Genomic DNA, 24174 nt, shown 5'->3' with positions numbered 1-24174 from the left:
ATATGCATGCGCATACATTCCTGAGCCTGTGTGTTAATCTTTAAAAGAAATTTGCTGCCATTAATTGATGACAGGTGATTCAGGCTCCTGGTGAACATCCAGTGTCTGAAAGGTTCACGTGTTAGAACTAAATAACCATAAATAACCATTCAAGCATCCTCTACAAAGCTGATTTTCACATTTCTCACATTTCTGCATTGTTGTTTTGTTGGATAAATGATTTTTTCCTGTAAACTACTGAGTCCATTCAACAGTCATATTTATGTGTATAATATCTCACTAATCAGTAATATAGTTGGTTTGCAAAAATACATTGTATTAACTAGTATTCATAGTGATGGGAGTGTAAATTAACAGTTGCTTAAGGAGGAAAAACCTGATGAAAAAGAAGGTATTGTGGAAGTCTCACAACCAACCAGCATAGATGAAGCATTTAAACTGGGATCACACAGCTTCTTACACTGTCTATGAAATAGTCAACCAGATCACAGATAAAATGTTTTTCGTGCATTATGCTGAAGGCTGGTTTGTAGTTACAGGCCATCTGAATATAGGAACAAATTATATGTGTTAGTGTAGCATGAAATCATGTATCTGTTACATGATCGAAACTTCTGCAGTGTGTAACACTCTGCTGCATCAGATTATGAGCAGGGTTTTGAATTAAAAGAAAGTATGCCTTCTTTTTTTTCCTGTTTGTCCCCTCTTTTTTCCTTTGGCCTCTTAAGTTCACATTCCTGTAAATCACTCAGCCTCTGGGATATGTGGGTCGGTGATGAAGAAGCATTGAAATCTAGGGAAATAATTCTGCTCTAATTTGGGGAGGGTTTTGTGTACAGTGGAACATAAAGGCATGGGAGGCAGTTTGGGTAAGTCCTCAGGAGGTCATTCAGTCCAGCTTCCTCTTCAAAACAGAGTCATCTTAAAAGCAGGTTGAGCTGTGAGAACAGACAAAATTACTGAGGCTTTTCCAGGCAAGTCTTAAAACTCCTAAGAATGAAGACAGCAGACTCTGCAAAGCTTCTGGGCAACTTGTTTCATTATCTAAAAATATGAAAAAAACACTATTTTTCTGTCAAGTAGAAACTCAGTGTGGATTTCTCTCTCCTCTGGTATCTGGTGATTGCTAAATCTTGCTTTTTACATTGCTCTGGGTGGTCAAAATCTGCTGTTAGTCTGCATTGGGCTAGAGGAACAGAAAAAAGTGTGCCCTGTAGAACTTTGAACAATTAAACAAGAAAATTGTTGCCTTAGTCTAGAAGTGGTTTTGATGATACATCCACTAGGTTATTGTATACTTAAAGGCATCTTTATTTTGGTTCGTATCTGTATCAAATTTGATGGACCCAAACTGTTTGGCAAATATCAACAATTTTCTGTCTCAAATTCTTGATCCGTAAGCCATAGAGACACTGAAACATCCTAGGGGCTTTATTTCATCTTCTAACATGGTACATGAGCATGGAATGGTTGTCTTTTCTTATTTTTCACTTGCAAAAGTAAAAACCTGACATGTGCAAAGATGACTCAATGGCATTAATAGAAGGTGCTTTTTTTGCTTTGTGCTTTTGAGCAGTGAAGGTTGTAGAATCTCCCATGCAGGTCTCTGAAATACAGTGTTCACCCCAGATTCATGTAAGCACTGGAGGATGGGAAGTAATGAAAATCTACTTTTTCAGGAGCAAATACATGAGCACCTGTGTAATTCAAGCTGGAAAAAACTGGAAAGGGAAAGGCTTCCAGGCCTTTTTTGGGATTCTGGCTTTCTGCAGATTTTGGTTTTCTGAGGCAAGGATGAGGTTAGTTTACTAAAGCAAAAACTTTCATTATTTACTCCAACAGAGTTGCTACCAACAACAATTTTCATATCCTGTTCCTGTGGCCCAGTCCAGCTTACAATAGACCAAAGTTATGAGAAGTCTGCTGCAAAGGAAAAGAGAACAATCATACCTAACCTTGCCAAGAAGCGCAGTGTAGACAGCAACCAGTCTCTGATCATGTAATACCTTTCCTCCTTTGGTGGAATCCATTACTTCTCATTATAGTTTCAATAATATTTTAGTTTAGGCTGTATCTTATTCCTCTCTATTGACATTGTATTTATAGAAGATGAGATGAAGTTTGTCTCGGATTTCAGTCAGCACCAGCAATTCTCATTCTGCCCTAGAAGCCTCTATCTGTCCTCTTATGGAAATGCTCACTTTCATTTCCCTTTGCTGCTGCTGTTTAGAATACTAGAGACATGCAGATAATGATAATCAATAGTGTCTGGGAGCAGTGAGATAAGTCCAAGTCCAAATAGATGTTAAAATTGTGTTTTTGATAGAGGTTTTGATTAGTTTGGCTTCTAGCCTGTTCTTCTAGCAGACAATCAGATACATGAAATTCTGTGTATTTTCCAGCTCTGAGAAACAGCTGCCCTTAAAAGCAAATCTGTACAGTTCTAATTTGTGCAGAGAACTCTTTTCTCTCTCCCCTGCTTTTTTTTTTTTTTTTTTTTTGTACCTTCCAGTCCTTTGGAAATAGGAAACCGAAAAATGTCTTTCAGTGCTGATGATAAGAGTAAATTACCCTGCTCCTACAGGGCTGCTCAGCAGACAAGGATGCTCTGTAGGAGGTATTGTCTGCCAGCCTCCTCCTGGTGACTTCCTCAGCATTTAGAAACTTATTTTATTTTCTTTTATTTTCTTTCAGCAGCTTCTGCTCCCCAGCCTGTTCTAACTGGAGCATTCCCTTCCATGCTTTAACCAGTGGAATGTTGATATCTGAGCCCAGCAGAGAGTTCTGCTGCCACTCTCCATCCCTTCCTGTGAGAACCAGAAGAAAAACCTAATCAGAAAGAAAGGGAATAATAATAGATCAACTCTTGGACACAGTCAGAGTCCCCATAGCTAAGAGAATTTAATGCATTTTTCTTTGAAGGATAACTTTTTTTCACAGTCTTTTAACATACAAAAAAATGCCCAAGCTTGTAATTTAGGTAGTGAACATTAAAAAGATGTTCACATTCGGATGTTGAAGACTTCTGTGATCTTGTTTTCAACTCCACAATTTAGAGAAAGGCCAGTAACTGCTGTCAGCCACCCACATCTCTTTGTGATTAAAAGGTTCAATTTTGTAAATGTGAAGATTTACATCTGATTTTGGTTTATATTCTGTTGCCTCAAGCTGTGTTTTATGAGAAGGGACTCGAGCTCCTTGCCTTGCATTTGAGATGCTTGGCAAACTGTTTAAATTTCTTTGATTTACAGAGATCAAACATGATACTTTTTCCCTTTTTTTCTTTTTTTAATTCACTGATGTAGAAGATAGCTTTGCAGTAAGTCAAACTGAAAGTCAAACTCAAACTGATTTGTGGTCATACACTGTTATTACACTACTTCATCAGTACCAGAATTTCTTTGTCAGGTAAATTGTAACTCCACACACAGGAGTTTATCTTATTTTGAAAGTGCTTTTTTAGGGTTGCCTTTTTTGGCTGATCTAAATCCCCTTCTTGAGTGCCCAGAGAAAAGAACAATACTTTTCATCATGAAAAAATGCAAAGTGCATTCTGTTTTCTAGCAAGCAGTAAATAATTTTTAGTATAATGGAGCAGTTTTTAATAAGAATTATTTGCTAACTGTTTTAGTTTTGACAGTTTTGGGAATCAACCACAAACTAATTCTTTTGGAAATAGCTTTAGATGGTACTTTGCTACAAGATATAATTATCTGTTTAAAATCCTTGCATTGTGTCTGATCCTTGATTATCTTCAGCTTTTGCAAGACACAACTCTTTTGTATAAGTGTCTGATATTGAGAATGATGGATTATATTGTGTCTTCCATAATAAATATTACTATTTTTAATTCTAAGAGTAGTTTCTGTCAAGAATTTCTTCTGACTGAAGTCTGCTTGTGGTGCTCAGCACTATTGGAGTCTTTCACCCAGCATTTTCTGAAGTCCAGTTAATGATGCAGTTTTGGAAATAAGTCAGATTCAGGGCAGTTTAATTTGCAGCAAGGCCTTTGTGACTTTGGCATGTTTTTGGTTCTGATCCTTTCCTTGGTCAAATGATGAGAAATAGTGCAGTTATTTCACAGATGACAGAATTTCCCATACTTCTGAGTATTTTCTGTAGAAACTTTCATACTCTATGTAAGTCATGGGGACAAGTGTGAGTTTATGAAGCACAAAGAATAATGATATTCTTTGTACACAAAGTTTCAGAGTCATGTTGATAGTCTTCTTCTTGAAGTAATTAAACAGGTAATATGATTCCATTTAGTTTTTAGCCCAACATTTAAACAGATTCATTAATTCTTTAGGTTGAGGCCTGGCACAGGAAAAAGAAAAATTGGTTTGGGCTGGATATTCTAGAAGTCATAAATATGTATACCTGCAGGATTTTTAGTCACAAGGAAGGACACTGACTCTGTGAGATGCTGTAAGGTGACCAGAGCTGCTGTTAATCCAGTGCATTTCTGGTGGTCACCAATGTCTCTAGTTCCTTACTTCATGCACAATTACACCTTGTACAACAAATTAACCTAGGAAAAATATTGCCAAGGTCCATTGTTGTATTTTGGAGGTAACATATGGCGTTAGCTAAGACATTCACTGGTGTCTTAAACATCCCATAGAGCTCAGAACGTCCTTTCACCTGGCCCAAAATATTCCCATTGCCCTTGGGAAAAAAACAAATTAAAAAAAAAATCCTCCAGCACAGTCTTGTTCTCATCACCTGCTTTATACTTCACAGGAGATCTGCTGCTTTCAGGGCTTACCTGATGCACAGCCCCAGCATGGGGCAGCAGTTTTGGCTCTCTGGATAAAAGGCAGTTTTGCAGACACTGCAGAGGGGATGCTGACAGCACAGGAGTGAGGGTACAACCTGCCAGGCCTCTCAGAAAGGACTGCAGTGGTATCAGAGGTGTCTGGGGAGAGGAAAAGCAGTGATTTTGTGGGAGTTATAGTTAGTATTCAAGTGTTGACTGGATTTTTATATGCTAAATGTGAGTCTAGAAAGTTTTCTCATGGAATAATAGTGATGTCCTTCCTTATAGATCAGGTCACTCCTTTAAAACTGTCCTACGTGTCTGTCAACATTAAAAGTGTTTCATGCCTTTTACAGCAGAAAAAATTCAAAATAATCACACTTCAGGCTTATTCACACATCTGCTTTTAGTTCCTAGTACTTTTCAATACCAGATCTTCCTCCATGCTGTCCTCCCCGAAATAAAAACAAAAACCAGTTTGCTTTCTGATTGATTTTGCCCTCTTCAAGGGGAAGAAAGATCTGCCACTGTCTGCTCTTGAGCAGAATAATTCAAACCAAATATTTCAATGAAGAAATAAATTGTCATTTCCTACAGGATTTTTGGATGTTGCCTTTTATTCATGAGATGTCATGCTTGATTACATGCACATAGGATTTTAATAGGAAGTTATTTCAACAGCTGTATTTCTTAATTTTTTTTTTCTGAGGTGCTTCCTTGGTATTTTACCTCCATTCAAGAGGTTTGAAAAGCTCTTGCTCAAGCCAAAAAATTGTCAGTGTTTTGGGGAATAGTGCTGCAACCTCAACTATTCCCCCCAAGGTTCCTTCTGTAAGCTTCTTGTTTTGAAGTTTCAGAGCTCAAATGACTGGTGTTTGTCAGGCCAGTGTGGATTTTCTGGTTATAACATGAGTTCTGATGAAAATGGAAGTCTTGTAACCCCAGGTGTTTCAGTGCTGTGAGCATGCAGTGGGGGTATTTAAATAGGCTGGAGGGAGAGTGTTTCAGCTCCTGTAAAGAAAGAGGTTTTTTCTATAATGGCTGAGTTTACTTTGGGAAAAAAGTCTCTGATTGGCCCAAAGGTTGCTGATTTGTTCTCATTTACCCTAATGACAGGAGAGTGATGGAAAGAATATTAAAACATCCTCAGAAAGGCAAGTTACCTTTTTACCATGCTAAAGCATTTGACTCTGAACAATGTTTAGAAGCCATGCAAGCTACATAATGAAATATTTTGAATTATTTGGGTTTGTGGCTAAAGCAATACTGTGAAATTACCAGGGAGAAATGGTGTGTTGGCACCATTAATACATTCTCAGTACTCGAGGTATTGCAATATCCTTCTTATTTATTCAGCTACTGGATGAGGAAAATTGGCTTTGAATATGAATCTTCTGAAGTGGATCTTCTGAAAACCATGGCCAGTGTATTTTGTTTGTCCAGTATAAACATTAAGAAAAAAAAAACTGTGAGGGAGAGTTTTGCACTTTTATTTTAAGATTAAATTTCCATGATTAAATTTCTATCATAGAGCTCTTTATGCACATGGGGCTTCTGTTCTGCGTCTGCATGAGGGAATTGGATATTTAGGGTCTCTAGTAGACTGAGAGAGTATCAGCACTCATAAACTAATGGATTTACTTGTGTTGGCTGAGTTGGCATCCTCATAGACCTGTTCTCCTGTGCATCACCTCTCTTGTCATGAGAACCTGGCTGGAAATCAGCAGAGAGAAGCTGAGAACCCATCACCCACTTACCCTGCTCTGTCTTACCCATCACTCACTTACCCTGCTCTGTCTTATCCCTTCTCTGAGGATGGAAATCATAGGCACTGGGATTTTTGGCTGCAGGTCTTTCTTTCAAGTTGCTTTGTTTTCTAAGAGTGTCTTTGGCATTCAGTGAGTGAAGGAACAGCAGAACAGCAGTGTTGGCATTAAGAGATAAGTTGGTTTGGGCTTTGTTAAAGGAAATCCTTTTTAGCTATTAATTTTACCTCGCCTGTGATTCTTCCCCTAAATACGCCTTTGGAGTTTTAAGGAAGTAATTATTGGTGTTTTGACATTCTCTTGAGTTCTAGATCCAAGGGAGTTAAGCTTGCCTGAACACTCAAAGCCAAAAATATCCAGCACTTAACTTGCACTTATATTAAAATCACCAGTGCATTTGATTCATCATGTTTTATATTACCAGATGAGAATAAAATTTGTCTGCTTTGGTATTAAGGAACAAAACGAAACTTTTTTTATCAAAGGCCTATTAATTTTTTGAAATATTTTTTTTAAGGTGAGATTCTATGTCTTCAGGTAGGTGAAGACAAAACAAATCATTTTTTTACAGCCACATTTCCAGACTGATGATTAAGTTTATTAATATGTCTGGCTTCTAGCTTCTATGTGCATTTGAATGAGTCCCTGTGAGCAAGCTGAACAAGTTAATGACCCTTAGCATGAATTTGTCACCTCTTCTTCCCGTGGCATGATAGTATTCTACATTTCCTCTTTATCAATTTGAAATAAAGAAATTCTGCTTAGGCAATAACTTATTTCTCTGCAGTATTTTTCATCCTGAGGTGTCTTCAGTGTGAGGCTACTCCTGTGGAAAAGCTACAGAAAAAGAATGGCTCTTTCTGTACCTCTCTGACTCACTGGTAGTGATTTTTTTTGTTCTGAAGCTTAGCTGCTTTTTTCCCCCATTTTTTGGAGTTTTGGAGGGAGCATCCTCTTAGCTCTTCCTTCTTCAGAGGAAGTTTCTTTGCAACCAGCTGCCACGACAAAGTCTTTAGGGGTTCCTTCACCCCAGTCACTCCAGAGGCAGAGATGCAGGTGAATGTGGAAGTGAGCTCTTTATATATATTATTATATATGATAGATACATATTTTGGCCATAAATTCCATATCAGGAAGAACTTTATGTTGAGAGTGGCAGACTGTCAGAAAAGGCTGCTCAGGGAGGTCCCCTCTGTGCACTTCAGGTTTGACTCTGCCTTGACAGGGAGGTTGGACTCGATGGTTTCCAGAGGTCCCTTCCTATTCTGTGATATTGTTAGGTTTTAAATAGAAATGTAGCAGCACCTCCACAATACAGAATGGACTGCCCTATGCAAGAGTAATTGTTCATATGAAATGGCTGAGAAATCTACAGCTCTCTTTGAATGAACTATAATTCATGTTTGGTGGTGTTTTTTTTTTGTTTTTTTTTTTTTTTTTTTTTTGTCCTCTACGAAGGTATTTTTGTGCCTGTCCTCAAAATCAGAGAACTCTTTGGAGACCTTTTCAGCTGTCCCCTCTGCTGAGGCTGTCCTGATCTCTAATCTCTCAGTCTCTGAGCTTTCAGGCTGTCCATTCCAGACACCTTCTCACCTTGAAATTGGATTGATTCTCAACAGAAGAGCCATCAGGCAGGGAGATGCTGCTTGTCCTTTCATTTATTCCCAACTTTGTATTATAAGCCTCAAGGAGAGTTGTTCAGATTCACTCTGGTGTCTGTCTGATTGGTGATTAGATGTCCATCATTTCAAACTTTTGAAACGTTTACAAGGAAGTGCCTGTTTCTCTCTCTAGGTCTTCTGTAGGTAGATGAATTATCTTCATTTTAGTTCTGCAGGGATTAGATAAAAATTCTCAGGCCAATTAAAACAGCCTTGGTCAGTAACATGAGTAGAGATTAAAAAAAAAAACCCCAAAAGGAACCCTCAGACTGAAAGTTTACAGCCTACTGGGGAAAAGTAAAGAGAAGAGTGAAAATAGGATTCATCTGCACTTTTTCCTTACAGGAGTCTGTTTCTTGAGATGATTAATGAATAAATTGACTTCCAGCCATTTTACCTATATAGAGGAAAATCCTGAAATAAAATTGAGGCTGTATATTTAGCAGAAATAAGAACTTCCAGCTGCTGTTGAAAGGAGATGTTGTATGGTAAACGTTCTGGGGTTATGGCAAGAGAAATATCCCTTTGCCAATGATGTAAGGGAAGAGTCACTGCTGGTATCACCTCTGAATAAGCTGTCTCCCTACCTGGTCGTGCAGTGCCAAGGTTTTTTAATGTGAGAACACTAAATTTCCTGTAAATGAGGGAGAATAGTACTGAGCCATGCCTGAGGGAGCCTCCAAGGTATCAACAGTTTCTGGAGAAGCTTTGTTTTATTCCTGGGAGCACTCTAAGCTCATGTTCCAGTCAGTCAGACACTGTCTTCTCACTGTACTGTGTCTTTTCTCAGGAGGCTGCAGGCAGCAGAATCTTGCCTGAAACACCTATTCTTTTCTGAATGATGATTCCATTTTTGGAATTTGGAATGCCTCTTTTCTGAACGATGATTCCATCTTTTCCATACTGGAGAAACAACTTTGGTGTTCTCACACTTTGATGTTAGCAATTTCCATGTTTCCAGGAGAACAGAAGCTGGAAGTTTGTCACTTCTGGCAGCAGGAGAGAGGCTCCCTGTGTCTCTGCAGTTGTTCCAGAAAACTGGGTCAGGACCTTGGCTGCAGAAGGGGGTGAGTGATTTGTGTTGTGAGTAGAGGACATGTTGGACACTTCAGGTCCTGAGGGTGGGACCAGAAGACAGATGAAGTGAGTTGTCATTTGTTGGCTCCATCCTGTCCTGGACAAAGGCACCCATCTGCTGGCCAAACCTTTGTCCTGGATCTGTGATGGCACAAAGATTCCTGAGGCCCTTTTTGCCTTTCAGCATCTGCCCCTTAATCTGTGGGAGCACCAGTGACATGACCTTGGCATCGAGGGTGGCTGTAAGACACAACGAAGATGACACATCCAGCGTGGCAAGAAAGCAAAGATGTGATTAGGACAGGATTGCTGACCTAACATGGAAGATTTAACACTAGATTGTTAGACTGAGGAGCCTTAAACTGTTGTCTTTTGGACCTCTTGCCATAGGTGAGAACCTTCACAGAGAGCTAAGCCAAATTCTCATGGTGCAACACAGATCTGAAGTTTGCCTTCTTATACATTAACCTCTCATTAAATCTATTCTTCATTAGAATATTAATTATTCTTCAGTCATTAATTATTCTTCAGTCATTACTCAAGTATTTGGGGTGTTTTATTTTGTGGATAGGCATCTACTCATCACACCACCACTAACTCCTAGAAACAGGTGGAAATACAGGATATTCTCCAGCTTATGTTATAAAATGGAACAGAAATGGAGAAAATTGGATTCCATTTCTGCTATCTTCTAGCTTCTCCACATCATACTTACAGAAAGTTGTCAGCCTGAATTCTGTCCAGTTAGGTGAACAAGATTTAATTATTTGGAAAAAAATATTGACATGACATTCGAGGTGCTTTTGCTTACTTAATGCAATTCTCATTAACATTTACTGCCCTAATTGTATATATTCCCTTTGGTTTCAACACCTGAAAGAAATTCTTACCAGTGATTTACTTAATCACACAAGGCAAGAAAACATTCTGCATGGTATTTTTGGAGAGTGAGTAGGGTAAGCAGAAGGAGACGGGATTTCCTTATGAAGCAAGGATGACTTCAGGAAAATAGAAAACACTGTGAGCCAGTTTGGGACATAAATATGCATAATACCAACAAGATCTGCATGCTAGTCTTTCAGTTGCCTTGGATATGGTAATGTCTGTGCAGGTGGTGGGAGAGGAGGAGGGTGGAAGACTTTTTCTGAGGAGGATCAGGACATGAGTCATAACTCATTTAAGGCCCATCTCTTCCTGCTTAGGGTGGGTGTGGGAGGGTATTCCCTAGGCAGAACCTGAAACTAAATTGTATTTGAGGTGACAGCCGTTATCTATTTCAGCAGGGTCTGGGGGAAGGTGAGAGAGGGAATAAAAACACCCATTTCTTTGATCATCTTACTCACCAGAGAAAACCAGAGCAGCTGGGACTTCCACAGGATTCATGGTAGGCGTGCAGATAACTGCTTAAGCTCTTGAAATAACTCTGGAGGCTTTTCCATCTCTGCATTGATTACCTAAGGACTCTACATTTCTGACTTAAAAGATATTTTATTTAGATGGCTCAATTGGCTCTGTAAATACCTCTGAAGCTTTTTGCCCTGTCCAGCTGTAGGAAGAACACTTATACAAGTAAGAAGACAAAGACTTGAGTGGATAAAAAAAAAAAAAAAAAAAAAAAAAAAAAAAAAAACAAAAAAAAAAAAGCTAAGCTATTTTGTGTGTGGATATTCATAATTTTGTGGTGGTAAAGTTGGGGTGGAAGGCATTTTAACAGTTAGCAACAACTGAAAAGTTTGGCCTTTGCAGTGTGAAGGACAGCACTGTGATGAGTGTGAAAGTCTGTCTTGATGGTATCCCTGAAATCCAATGTGCAGATGTAAAAACCAAGATACAGTTAGATCAAAAATATTTACAGTATGGCATGTCACAGACTGATTTTTTTCATTTCTATTAATAAAAAAAAAATTACACTTTGCATCCATGGCCTGGATTTATCTGAAGGATGTATTCTTAGTATCTCTTATGACTAAATCTGTAAATAGTAAAAAGCCTGTCATCATTATTCTTCCCTCTGTCACAGCATAATGTCCTTTCCTTGTGTTTTCATGCTGCCTAGCAGTGGTGGCCAAACACTAGAGTTTCATCCAGTGAGAAGGGCTAACCTGGGTTTTGTCAACTCATCTGTTGTGCTGCAAATGCCGAGAGAAAGAGAGGCAAAAAATTCAATTGTTTGCAGTGGACTTCTGACCTGTGCTAACATCACTTTGCTCCTCTGCAATCCCCTACCCATTCACTAATTTGAATCCTGTTGTGATTCTAATCACATCTAAGTCTGCTGTTCAGTATTTGTGTTTGTTATTTAAAAACAGTGCTGCTCCAGACACCCAGTGGTCTGACTCCTGATCACTCCATGAAACTTTTTCCTGAATGACAAAGTGTCATAAAGATCCAAGTCTAATTTAGCAGTATTCTTGTGTTAGACACTTGATGTTTTCAAAGGAGGTTTTGGATAAAGGTTTCTTATGTTTTCCTTCTGATTGGTTCCTAGGGAGTTCAAGTGATGTTTCTATCTGATTCGTTCTGTTTAGGAGAATTGTTGCACATTATTCAATATATTGTGTCCTGGAAAAGGCAGCGTAAGGGAAACCTCTGACTTTACAGATGAGATGAAAATATTTTGTCTGCTCTGATGTTGCTTGAGCTGCAGGGAACTCCAGGAGGACCTCAGAAAACTGCATGGGCAGAAGTGTGACAAGTTGTGATTTCATGTAGCTCTAATGTAGCTAAGGTGCTCCATCCGAGGAGATCCACACCAGTGCATGTCCAGGAGATGGTGAACTGAGCACAGGCAGTCACAGCTCAGAGACATGCTTCAGTTGCCCTGTGGAGAAATCTTTATACAACATGTTATGGTTTGAAAACAAACCAAGTGAGAGGCTCCAAGTCAGAAATACAATTTAATGAGAAGAAAAGGAAATAAAATAAATGCAACAATACAAAAAGAAAAACCACTGACAGAGTCAGGATACAACCTGAGCAGGGTGATGGAAGCAGTCCAGGTGAGGTGCTCTTCCTGAAGCAGTGATCCCATAGAAAGGTCTGGTAGCTCCGGTCCTCTGGGAATCCAGTGGGTGAGGGCTGCTTCTACTGTCCCAAATCCCAGCTTATCTCCAGGTGAGAATGCTTGGCTCCTCCCCCTGGGCGGGGCATCTCTCAATGGGATGATGAGTCATCCAGGGGCTCCTTGATGGCCCATTAAAGAGAGATAACTCCAGAGGGAGTTATCTGTGAGTCATGGCAAGGCATTGATGGGCCATGGACTGAAGATGGTGATAGAACACATCCTAAACTACAACCCAGGACACAACAGCACCATCATTTTCCTGCTGTATTTAACCTTCTTCTGGCCTTCCATTCAGAACTGTGTGCCGCTTGTGTCTCCCTCTCTGGAGGATCCAGGGGAGGTCGGTGAGGACCCGAGGGTGGCGTTGGAAATCACAGAACTGCTGCCTGGTGCAGAGACACTGAAAGGGGGAAACTCCTCAGTCTGCACCTGAGAAGGTCGACAGGGAGGAGAATGGTTGAAGTTTACAAAGTTGTGAAGGCAGTGGGTGAGGTAAATGTGTACCTTCACTCGGTAAATGCCACACCACCAGAAACTGGGGCACTCAAGGAAATTTGTAGAAAACTGAAAATAGAAAAAAACATCCTGAACCTTTTGTCATGGGGTGTGATGAGGGCAGAGGTTTGAAAAGGTTTGGAGCAGTTGCTGGAAAGATCCATAATTTGACAGGAATAGGGTTTTGCCTGGGTGTACCATAGAACATGCCTCACGTTTCCTCAGGCTCCACAGCTATCATTAGAGATGTTTGCTTTGGAGAACAGCCAGGCCTCAGCAGTTTACCCAAAGAATCTCTTCTGCTGTCCCTGTCACACCCACAGTTCTGGTCTATGTGGACCAAATTCAGGGGGAGTTTAATGTTGTCATTTTCTTTTTCAAATTTGTTTTTATTTGGGCCTTTTTTCCCCCCCTTTCAAAATCTGCTGGTAATAATAATTACAGTAATTATTAATAATTAATAAATTTTAATAAATAAAAATCAATAAATATTAATAATAATAATAACAATAAGTATTCTAATGATTCCAGGCTGAGTAAAGAGTCTGTAACACTTACAGAAAAGCTAGCTAAAGACCATTATGTGTCTAAGTACATGCTGTCAGATTTTTCTCTCCTTGTTGCTTAAACAGACTGCTGTGAATAAATAAATATTTAAAATATCTGTATCTAGGTCAGAGTATCTTGATCACTGAATGCCCACACTGCCTAGTTAACAGCTTCTGTGAACCAAATAAAGCATCAACTTTTATCTTTTCATTAAGTCAGAGTTAAAACTAGCAGCAGACTCAGTATGGAGGTGGTGATTTTCTTTGTAAATAGGAGGTCTTAGCAGACTTTCTTCAGATGGTGTTATCTCAATACCTAGGCAAAATAGGGATATGTGTGCATCATTGAATTCTGTTTATCTGTTTACATACTGCCTGTCATGATTTTTTCAAGGCAAGAAACAGATCTCAACTCCTGGAATTTAGGTTATGAGAACACAAACTATCCTATAAAATAAAATATATAGAATGTTTTATTTGGGCAATCGATGCAGAGCAGTTATATGACTGTGTTGTGGAAAGGACCATTGCTATAAATTAGTGAAAATCCTGATTGGGAAGCTCTGGTTTCTTTTCAGCACACGTAGACAAAAATGGTGCTGGGGCGTGTTCAAATCCAAATAGACCAACAAAAACCTCATTCTTAACTGTGTGAAGACATTATTTTTTTCCAAGTGTCCTGTTCACAAAATATCAGTCCAACCCTGTAGATCAAAATAGGCAATAAAATATTAAAGACTACATTTTAATTTGGCCTAGAATAAATTTTGAACTCTAATTTATTTTTTATTTTTCTTTAGTAAAGGCAATATTAAGTAAAAGATGCCTGACATTTGGGACATACAACAAAGGCTAAGGTTCTCTGGCAAGGTTAATCAAGTTCACTGTTAATAAAAGGTTTTTCACTACTTACAGTTTCTCTAAAAGGTTAATGGCAGTCAAGTAGGAAAGATGATTGATAGGGAAGCAGTCATTGAAGTTGTACAGTTGTACAGCTGCACATCACAGAATTAAATAAACTTTCTTGGTAGGAGATTTCCTCATTGATACATGGAGTGTATTTAATTCTTCCAATGTCTTACCATTTGCAGTGTTGGCAGTGTGCAGTGGCAGTTTGACCTGTGTGCATGCACAGAGCAGAATGGATTTCTGATAGCTCTTCCCATTGTGCACATTGGGACTATTTGAATATTTTATGTGCTTTCTTTCCTGTTTATTTTCAAGTCTTATTGTAGGTTTTACTTGGGTTTTTGGTGTTGGAAGTCTCTGAATAAAATGAATCATGAGAGATATTTTAACCAGTGCTGAAAATTAAAAAAAAGCATATTACTTTATTTTCCAAACTTGAATGTAAGGAAAGGCCATATTAAATTCTCATTTTTGATTATTTTGGAAACTGCCTAAGGATCCAGACAGTGGTTGATATTAAAAAAAAAAAAGTCTGTATTTTTAAATTGTTTAGTTTTCAGTGTTGATTTTTGACAAATTTGAATTATTTTTTAATTCATTTAATTAATTAATATAATCCTGACCCTAGATTTTGGTTGGTTTTAATATTTTCCTGATACCATATTCCATAAATCAGTATCTAGTAAGTTGAATTAATGAGTACAAGCAATTAGTATAAGTGATATCCTACAAATCAATATTGGAATCAAATAAGGAGGTTCAGGACTTTATAAAAATATTTCAGAGAACAAAATATCTCACCATCTTAGAGTGTACATGATTTCTTTGAGCTTTTTAGGTAGTACCAATCTTGTAAAAAAATTCTGAGTGAGGCCCTATATCTCATGGACACATTGAGGTTACTCAGGCACAGTTTCTGGAAACATTAATTTGAATGAATTTTATTTTTTTTATCCAGCTGAAGCCAGTGTAGAGTATTTGACTGTTGACTGGCCTTGCTCTTTACCTGCATTATTATGTGTTTTTAGTAATATTGACACACCACACAGAGTGATATGCTAATTGCTTTCTCTGTTCATCAAAAGACCTTCCATCCTAATTTCAGTATTTATATGATTATAAAACTGCTGCTTACCCTCCCCCCCAAAAAAAAAACTGTTTAAAAATTAGCAGTCAGTAAGACTTCTGACTAAAACTTATTTTAGCAGATGTTTGAGCTTTTTGTGGGCACTGTATTGCCAGAAAACTGAGTGATCAGCCTGTCTGAGAGGCAATCTTGTCCTCTACTAGAGCAAAATCAATACAAAAAGCCTGTGAGGCATGGTGGGGCATTGGGAGAAGTGGTTTGAACACCCAATATGGCTTTTGGACCTGGGCAGCCTTTATAAGTCTACTCGCTGCAGACAAATTCAAAGTAAAAATGATTCCAGTGGTTGCTGAGTTTTGTCATAAAATTTGCTGAAAACATTGTCTGCTGTATTCTACAAGAGAAATAATTTCAAAAGTAGATGTCTTTTCTCTCTCTTTCACTGTTCAAATTGTCTCTTTTTTGACGTCCTTTTCCTTACATTTCACTTGATTTTTTGTTGCACAAATTCTAAAACAAAATTCTCTGCATATTTGCCAAAACTAGCGATTTTTGAGGGATTTGTGTCTGTTGACTGGGAAAAGGAGTTGGGAAGAGCAAGACATAGGAAATGAGGTTTTAAAATTTGTGGTTTACAGAGTTCTGTGAGAAGTCCACAGGATTTCACTGTCACAGCCTGGGTCATCTGTCAGAATAGCCATTTGTGTGATGCATAATGGGGATTTTACAGCATGCAGAGAATATGAGAGTTCTAAAATATCTTTTTATTGATCTCTTTTATGAATCTTAATTAATCCTCTCTATAATCTGTGGACAAGGAAGAGAAAATATCTTAAAACTAAATGGCACAGACTCCTCTGAAATACAGTAGTGATGACATTTTCTTTGCTTTTACAGCTGTGTCTTGCTTGCTGTGAAACAGGAGGCAGGAGGTTTATCAAAAGGTCCAGCAGTAGCTTTAAAAAGCTCCACACATCCTGCCCTTTAATTAAATATGGTTTTTACCTGCTATATGATGTGAAAGGAGTTTACTTCCATCACAGTCTTATCCTTCAGAAGTTAAGTCTTGTTGAATTCATGTCCAGAAGTGATTGTAGTCATGCACTGGGTATGGCTGCTCTGTTTTGGCCTGACTTGAAATCTGTTAATTCTTCCACTTTCCCATATTTAGTTCCTAATCTTGGTTCACAAACTTGGGACAACTTTAGGAATCTCTGCAGGCTGCTTGTGTTCAGTGGCTCCTCAGCACTGCAGACACCTTTATTCTTTTCCCAGTCTGCTCCTTTCAAGCAGCTCTGCCCGTGTAAAGATAAGCAGGAGAACATCTAATCTTGTCTAATTTTATCTTAGAGTCAGAGATAAGAGTAGCAAGGACAGTGATCTGAAAACTGCCAATATTTGCATCTGCTGCACCCATGACCTGCCTGCTGCTTTCTTGGTTGAGAACCAAAGTTGAGTGCTAGGACTTCCCTGTCCTCTTCCAGCCTAGCTCCTGCATTCCATTAGTTGCTTGCGGAAAACCATTTGTTGTGGTTAAAAACAAACCAGGTGAGAGGCTCCAAGTTAGAAATACAATTTAATGAGAAGAAAAGGAAAAAATAAAATAAACACAATAATAATAATAAAAAAAACCCACCGCTGACAGAGTCAGAATACAACCTGATCAGGGTGATGGAAGCAGTCCAGGTGAGGTGCTCTTCCTGAAGCAGTGATCCCATAGAAAGGTCTGGTAGCTCTGGTCCTCTGGGAATCCAGTGGGTGAGGGCTGCTTCTACTGTCCCAAATCCCAGCTTATCTCCAGGTGAGAATGCTTGGCTCCTCCCCCTGGGCGGGGCATCTCCCAATGGGATGATGAGTCATCCAGGGGCTCCTTGATGGCCCATTAAAGAGAGATAACTCCAGAGGGAGTTATCTGTGAGTCATGGCAAGGCATTGATGGGCCATGGACTGGAGATGGTGATAGAACACATCCTAAACTACAACCCAGAAAACCTTTTTTTCCATTACTCTATCATCTCGACAATTTAGATCCAAGCCCTTTGTTCCCTTTGGTTTATGTTGAAAGGTTTTACCTTAGCTTCTGGCAGGAGTCAGAGATGGACCCTGCAGGTCACCTCACAAACCTGCAAACAACCTTGCAGCTCAGCGGGGCTCAGACTTGGTTATGTGTGACCAAAGGCAGCTATAAAGGAAAAAAAAAAGCATTGCTGTCACACAGAGTGAAAAAATACTTTGAATTTCATGTTGCAGGAATAAGAGCAAGTGCTTAGATATGTATGCCATCATTTTAGTCATTAAATGTAGAGAAATTTATAATGCTTTGGGCATATATGTGTATTTTCATGTTGATGTTACTGCGAATTAGAAAGCTGCAGGGGAGCTAACACAGCAGTCATAAAATAGTCCCATGGAGGAACTATCACTGAGCATTGTGAAGGTAAAGAATAATAAAAAACAATTGCAGAAGTTTTCTATACACAAGCTGGTCTCGTTTCTTGGGCATAGAATGTTGACTTTGTGTGTAGAGTCATGTAGGTGTGTGCTGGGGGCTTTAGCACCTCCTGGGAGCATTGCCACCTTCTTTACCTTAAGTTGCACATTAACCACATTTATTTTCTAGTCTAGAAAAAATTTTTTTCTTCTTTTGGACCAAAATACACTGCTACATTACAGCCTTGCAAGTAATTTCAAAAGGGAAAATTACATTTGAATGGGAATCACAAAGTATGCCGTGTTTTTCCAACCTGTTAAAATATAGAAATACTCATTTATTCGGATGTATTTTGGTGTTTCAGGCACACAAATTAAGCAACAGTTTGTCAAGTAAGACAGCATGATGTTTCTGAATAGTCATTTTTAACTCTGATATGTTCAATAATAACCAGATAAACTGGGGAGTATTGACTTCATGCGGATTCAAGGCAGAGGGCAGCACAACCTGAAGATGTGTCTGAATGCAGCTTGATTTAGCCTCTGGTAGAGGCTGTTTGTAGCCTAACTACTGCAAAAGTGATTTTTCAAAGGTTGTGACCAGAGCTGAGCTGATTTTCACAGTTGGGATCCTGCTAAATGTCAGAGCCTTACTTCAAAGCAAGATACTGCTTGAACTCTTCGACAAGATGGTCACCAATTTTCTTATTATGGATAAAGCAATGTGTTGTCTGTTGTCTGTCACAGTCTCTGCAGAGGCAAGGGAGTCTTTTGGCTGAAATCCTTAAAGCAGAAAGTTGGAGTAGAAAACTTCAGTCTATCTTTCAGAAGTGGACACTTACATAAGCAACTGAAATCCTCTTAATAAGAATTGTTGGGTGACTTGCATTTTGGGGATGCTGCCACTCTGTCTCCAAGATGATTGCCCTTTTCAGAGTGACAAAAAGTAAAGCAATTTCAAGCATTAAGGAGTATTTTTTTTAATTAATAGTTTGATGTCTGGTGGTGGTAAGTTTATTTTAGAAAGCTGTTTTAATGTAACATCACTGAGGGAGAAAAAAAAGAGATGATGATCTGTCAACTGGTTTTCAAAGTAACTTTTTCTTCACCCTAGTGTAGTCACTCATAAGTACTGGCATTTCTGATGAAGCTTTAAAAGTCATAATCATCTTTGCAGAAGGAAAACTTGTCTTACTCGTGCTTTTGCTCATTTGGGAATGTTCCTACTGAATTAACTAGCCCTCAAAAGGGGAGTCAGTGTCTTTGCCCAGGTTTTACAAGTTTTCAACACCGTGTTTGTGGCATTTAGGAGAAACATTGGTTTGTTAGGTCAGGACTTCCCAATGCATTTACTGAGAGCAGGTCTCTGGTGTCTGTAGAGTGTTCTGTAGTGAGGTCCCCTGCTGCTAAAACACAAAGTGGTTTTGTGAGGTTTGAGTGACATGGGAAGCATCTCTAGTGTTGGTGCAATCAGTGAATAGCCATGGTATGGTACAATTACTGTTGCAGCAAGCTGAATAGTTTTTTTGGTAAATGAAATTTCTATGTAGCTTCTTTTTCAGTAATCTATGATGCTGTAATCTTTTCAAAATATGACTTTATATTTAAGAGTGAGAAGCATTATGTGTGACACCTTTGTATGTGAATTGTTCTTAAAAAAACGAAGAAAAGACCAAAGAAAACCTTTTTTACAAAGCTGCTGTTAGAAATCCTTTCAAAGTAGTGGTTTGTTTTAACCACGTTTCAATTGCAATACTGAGAAGAATCTGAGTAGCTTTTCTGCACTGTTACATTTATATTAATTTCTATGCAGTGACATGCTTCTCTAGTTTTTATTTAACAGTTTGAAAAGTACTCCAATGGTTGTCATAACTTGATATGTTGTGTCATAATATATCTGTGGTTGTCATAATTTGACATCCACAGATGTCTTGGGTGTGGATCTGATCCTCAAACACAGAATTTAGAAAAAGGGCACACTTGATGTTAATGATTGTCACTTCCCTCCACTCATGTGATGGGTTCTATCAAGTGTCTCTCTGTATAAAAAAGTGGACACAACTCAGAAATTCCAAATACCACTTTTCTTTCCAGAATTTTCTCAATCTTTCTGCTGTTTTCACTTCATATTCAGTAAATAAATAAATTAGGATTGAGTACACATTCACAATCACTTAAATGCATTGCTTGTAAAGTTGGGGTTTTTCCATGAATTTTTTTGAGTTTAGAATAAAAACAGGTAGAGTGACCTGGCGTGGAATGAGATATCAAGGTTACTGGTTTTCTGATTATCACTTCATTTTGCATACTGCAAAAATAATATTATGGACAGCTTTGCTTCTAATTGGGACAGATGTGAATGACCTACTACCAGTTATTATTACCTTGGCTCTTTTCTGTAAACAGGACAACCTTCTTTGCTTTTCACCTCTTCAGCTTCTTTGCATACTTTACAAAACATCATTCCATACAAAGAGAAAACTCATCAGAATTTACAAGTATTTCAGGAAGAAAACTGAAGTTTTAAAAAAAGCAAGTAGGGAAATCACAATTTTTAGTACTCGAGTACAAAGGGATGATGGAAAGCAGTGCAGAGGTAAGGGGGAAAAAAAGCTAAAATTTTCAAAATTATGTTACATATTCATTAACTTCAATGATCTTTTTTAAAATGGAAAAATAGCTAAATATCAGGCTTTAAGTCAAATCTCCTGCTTCTTCGAATGAGTTAATAATGGAGGCAGTCATTTAGGCTGTGTATTGACACAGGAAAAGGTTTTAGCTTTGTTCTATTCTCCTACACTCTCTTTTTTGCAGAAATCAAAATTCAGTCATTGAAATTACCTCAAGCAGATATTTTCAAGCAATTGCCTGTCATGGGGTATATTATTAAAATAATTTTGACCTTCTCTTAGCCAAAAATGAAAAACAAAATTGCTTTACATATTGGACAGGCTTTGCTACTGAGAAAACAAAAAAAAAATTACAAAAGTATGTAGTTATAATACAAAGGAAAAATAGAAGTATTTTCAGTGACAAGTTCAATAAGCAGTCTCTTCTTTTGAGAAATGGAAGAATTCAGATTTGGGATTTTTTTTTTTAATACTATAACTGTATTCTGAAAACTTAAAACATTTTCCTTCAAGAATAACAGTCTCACCATTTACGCTCACAGTCAAGTTACGAGGAGATTTATTGACACTCTTAGTGGGAGAACCCTTCCAGTCTGGCACATGATCCCTCTTCTGCTCTCTGGTATAAACTTGACCCTCTTTTGGGGATGCCATCAGATTTTGTTCTTTTTCTTTCTGGTAGCCTGGCTCAGTTTCTGCAAGGATCTTGTGAGCTGCCAGATTGCACGAGTGGCAGATTCCTTGTTCTGTTTTCACTTCTGTGCTAGCAGTGAAACACTTTTCATCCTGTTTCTAAATACGGTCAGGTTTGCATTAAGCACATGGCTCTAATTGACCTGTGAGCACTGGATAGTGCATTTTTTTTTTTTAATTGGAATCCTAATTTTCATGAATGCTTTGGTTTAAGGAGCATTGGATTTAACTGAGAAGCCTTGTGAAGGAGGTGGTGTTGCATATTTGGCATGACGCACTCAGAATAGCATCTTAGTGAAAACAACACTGAAAAACCTTAGTTTAATGTAGTGAATTATTTGCCAAACCAACTGCATGTTCCTTAGCTGGAGATCTGATTTAATTAAAGAACCAATTTTTGCCAGTTTGCATCACTAGTCATTTTAAGATTTAGTCAAGTGTGATTCAGGTATTTTTAACCCTTGGCTATATACTAAATGCACTAGGGTCATTTCAACATGCCACATGTCAGTGTTTAGGGACAGAGATCCTTCCATAGCAATTCTATCTTTGTCCTTGTTTGGCAATTATTCACGTAAGATGGCAAGATGTGGCTGATCTTTTCCAGATGTGTCATTCTTTTTTCCTCTTCAGCAGCTGTGCAGGTCCATGCAGTCAGAGGTTCAGCTCCTCTCCCCTCCACTGCCCTGAAAAAGTAAACAGGTGAAAAATGAGTTGTGGAGTCCCATTCCTGTTGAGACCCTTTGTTCTGTTGAGGTGAAGAGATGTGTCCTTCCCCTTTGCCTCCCTGATAGAAGTCAGATGTTTAGTCCTGACTCTTCTGTAGGTATGACAATACTGGAACTTGAAAAATTGGAAATGCCTTTGGTCATATATGAACAGTTGGGCAATACTGAGAGATAAAAAAAGCTTTGTGAGTGAAATAACATCATGCTTAGAAGGCATAGTCACATGGTTTTCTTCCAGATACCTGTATATGCCTATACAGGAGCTCAGGCACTAAAGAGCAAATAGCCTTACAAGTATTTTCTAAGCCAATATGTCCTTTTAGTTTTCTGATCCATGGAGAAGTAGTTTAACTGCTATTTTTATGAAGAAATAATATCTCTTCTGTATAAGAGAAGAGTATTCTCTTATAGAAGAGTATTCTGAGTATTAAAAGTGCCAGGGAGCACTGGTTATCCTTCAGAAACCCCGACTGCTCTGACTACATGGTGGCCATTATATTTCTTTCACCTTGGTGAGCCTTAAAGCTGTGTATTTGTTGCGTGTTTCACTGATTTTAGGATAAAAATTAATTTCTCTTGCTTTTTTAGCTACTGTAAAATTAAAACCTAGTGCGTGTCTCACAGTTGGATTTGTTTTTGTTCTCTGTCCAAGCTGGATAACGGGGATGAGCAGGCAGCCCAGATCAGACGGGAGCTGGATGGACGACTGCAACTGGCAGAGCAAATGGCCAGGGTAAGTGATGGTACCAAAACCATCTCCTCCTGTGAGGCTCAGTGGGATGAGCCAAAATGGGCTTTTCCTGAACCTGATTCTTAAATTATGCAGAAGATAGTTTGAAAAAAAAAAAAAAACCAAAAAATTTCAGGTGCGTTTCTATCTGTTCTGAAGAATATCTGATAGCTGGAATAGGGAGAAAGCAAAACCTGGTTTTGGAAAGGCATATCCTGAGTGATCTGACATTCCCTTCAACAGCAAGTCCACTTTTCCTTGGTTTTTTTTGCGGTTTTGTTTTGTTTTTTTTTTTTTTTTTTTTTTTTTTTTTTTTTTTTTTTTTTTTTTTTTGTTGTTGTTGTTGTTGTTGTTGTTGTTGTTGTTGTTTTTGTTTTTTTTTTTTTTTTTTTTTTTTTTTTTACATTGGATGGAAAAAATATCGTAGCAAGAGGAAAGATTTTTTAACACCACAGTAACAGCCTGTTTCATTTGTCTTCTGTGTGGCATATTACTATTTGAATGATTCTCACAGGATATATTACAGTTTGGAAAACACTCCTAAGGGTTTGGGGGTTTTTGCTAGACAACCCTGAGCCTTGGCCTGTCTTTTTAGTCTCTAGCTATACTTGGTTTTATTTTTAGTTTTTTTTTATATGTAATTTACTGGCTCTGTCCTGTGATGAGCCAGTCCACACGAATTGCTGCAGGAATTTTTGGTCTCTGTCAATTCATTTGGTCTTTGTTATTGAAACAAAATCAACTGTAAAGATTTTAATATAAAACACTTTATGATAGGCCTTGAAACACATAATGATAAAAAATTGTCTGGTTTAGGAGCAAGGTGCCTCTCTTTACAGACAATATATTGGGATTGATGTTTGTTTCTCATTTATATATAAAACATATGTTTTAGAATAATTTTCATTTTTGTTTAGTCTTGAATGACACTCTCCTGAGCATCCAGTGTTCAATATTTGGAGAAACTGCATAAAATTGGCTCTGTATGAGTTCACATATGCACTATACCTGTACATATGTTTCTTCTTTGTGTTTATTGTTATAAACACTATTTAAATACTACTCCATAAATTCTACAGAGGAAAGAAAATTGATTTTTGCGTTAACTCTACCGTTTAAGAGAGCAATTATTATTTAAAATAAACCAGTGCATAGTAAGTAAACATTACTTTCAAAATGAATGACCCATTATTAAAAAAAAAAGGTAAATAATGACAGGAATTTCTTGCCATGGTTGTAGATTATTAGCTTTTTATTAGAAGCATGAATGTGAGTGATTTATTTTTGGTAGCACAAGAAACAGATGAAACAAAATAGATGAAACAAAACTACTAGTTTTATAAAGTCAGTTTATAAGATATTGAAGGTAACATTAAAGGTATATTATTAATTACTGTGCTTAAAACACCTGTAGGCAGAAGTCCCTAATGTGTGCTCCTTCAACTTGGGTTTATGTTTAAATGATGTGGGGAGATGTGCATGGTTCCTTTTTTTACTTTATTTCTTCTTTCCAAAGTTAACTGTACTGTATGGGTCAGGATTAAATTTCCATTACTGTTCTGAAGCCATGAAAACAGATAGACAGTGAAATTATTAC

General features: G+C 38.0%; 1 protein-coding gene across 1 annotated transcript in view; it reads left to right on the top strand.

Annotated features, from left to right (window-relative positions):
* Nucleotides 1-24174, top strand: part of CADPS2 (calcium dependent secretion activator 2) — a 269361-nt gene that overhangs the window by 97231 nt on the left and 147956 nt on the right. The window contains exon 4 of the mRNA XM_066318926.1: nt 22500-22580. Coding sequence (XP_066175023.1) covers nt 22500-22580 — 81 coding nt within the window. The remainder of the gene's footprint in view (nt 1-22499; nt 22581-24174) is intronic.

The sequence above is a fragment of the Sylvia atricapilla genome, chromosome 5 (genome assembly GCF_009819655.1).
Source record: "Sylvia atricapilla isolate bSylAtr1 chromosome 5, bSylAtr1.pri, whole genome shotgun sequence".
NCBI lineage: Eukaryota > Metazoa > Chordata > Aves > Passeriformes > Sylviidae > Sylvia > Sylvia atricapilla.
The sequence above is the reverse complement of the archived record's forward strand: the minus strand, read 5'-3'. Positions and strand labels throughout refer to the sequence as shown.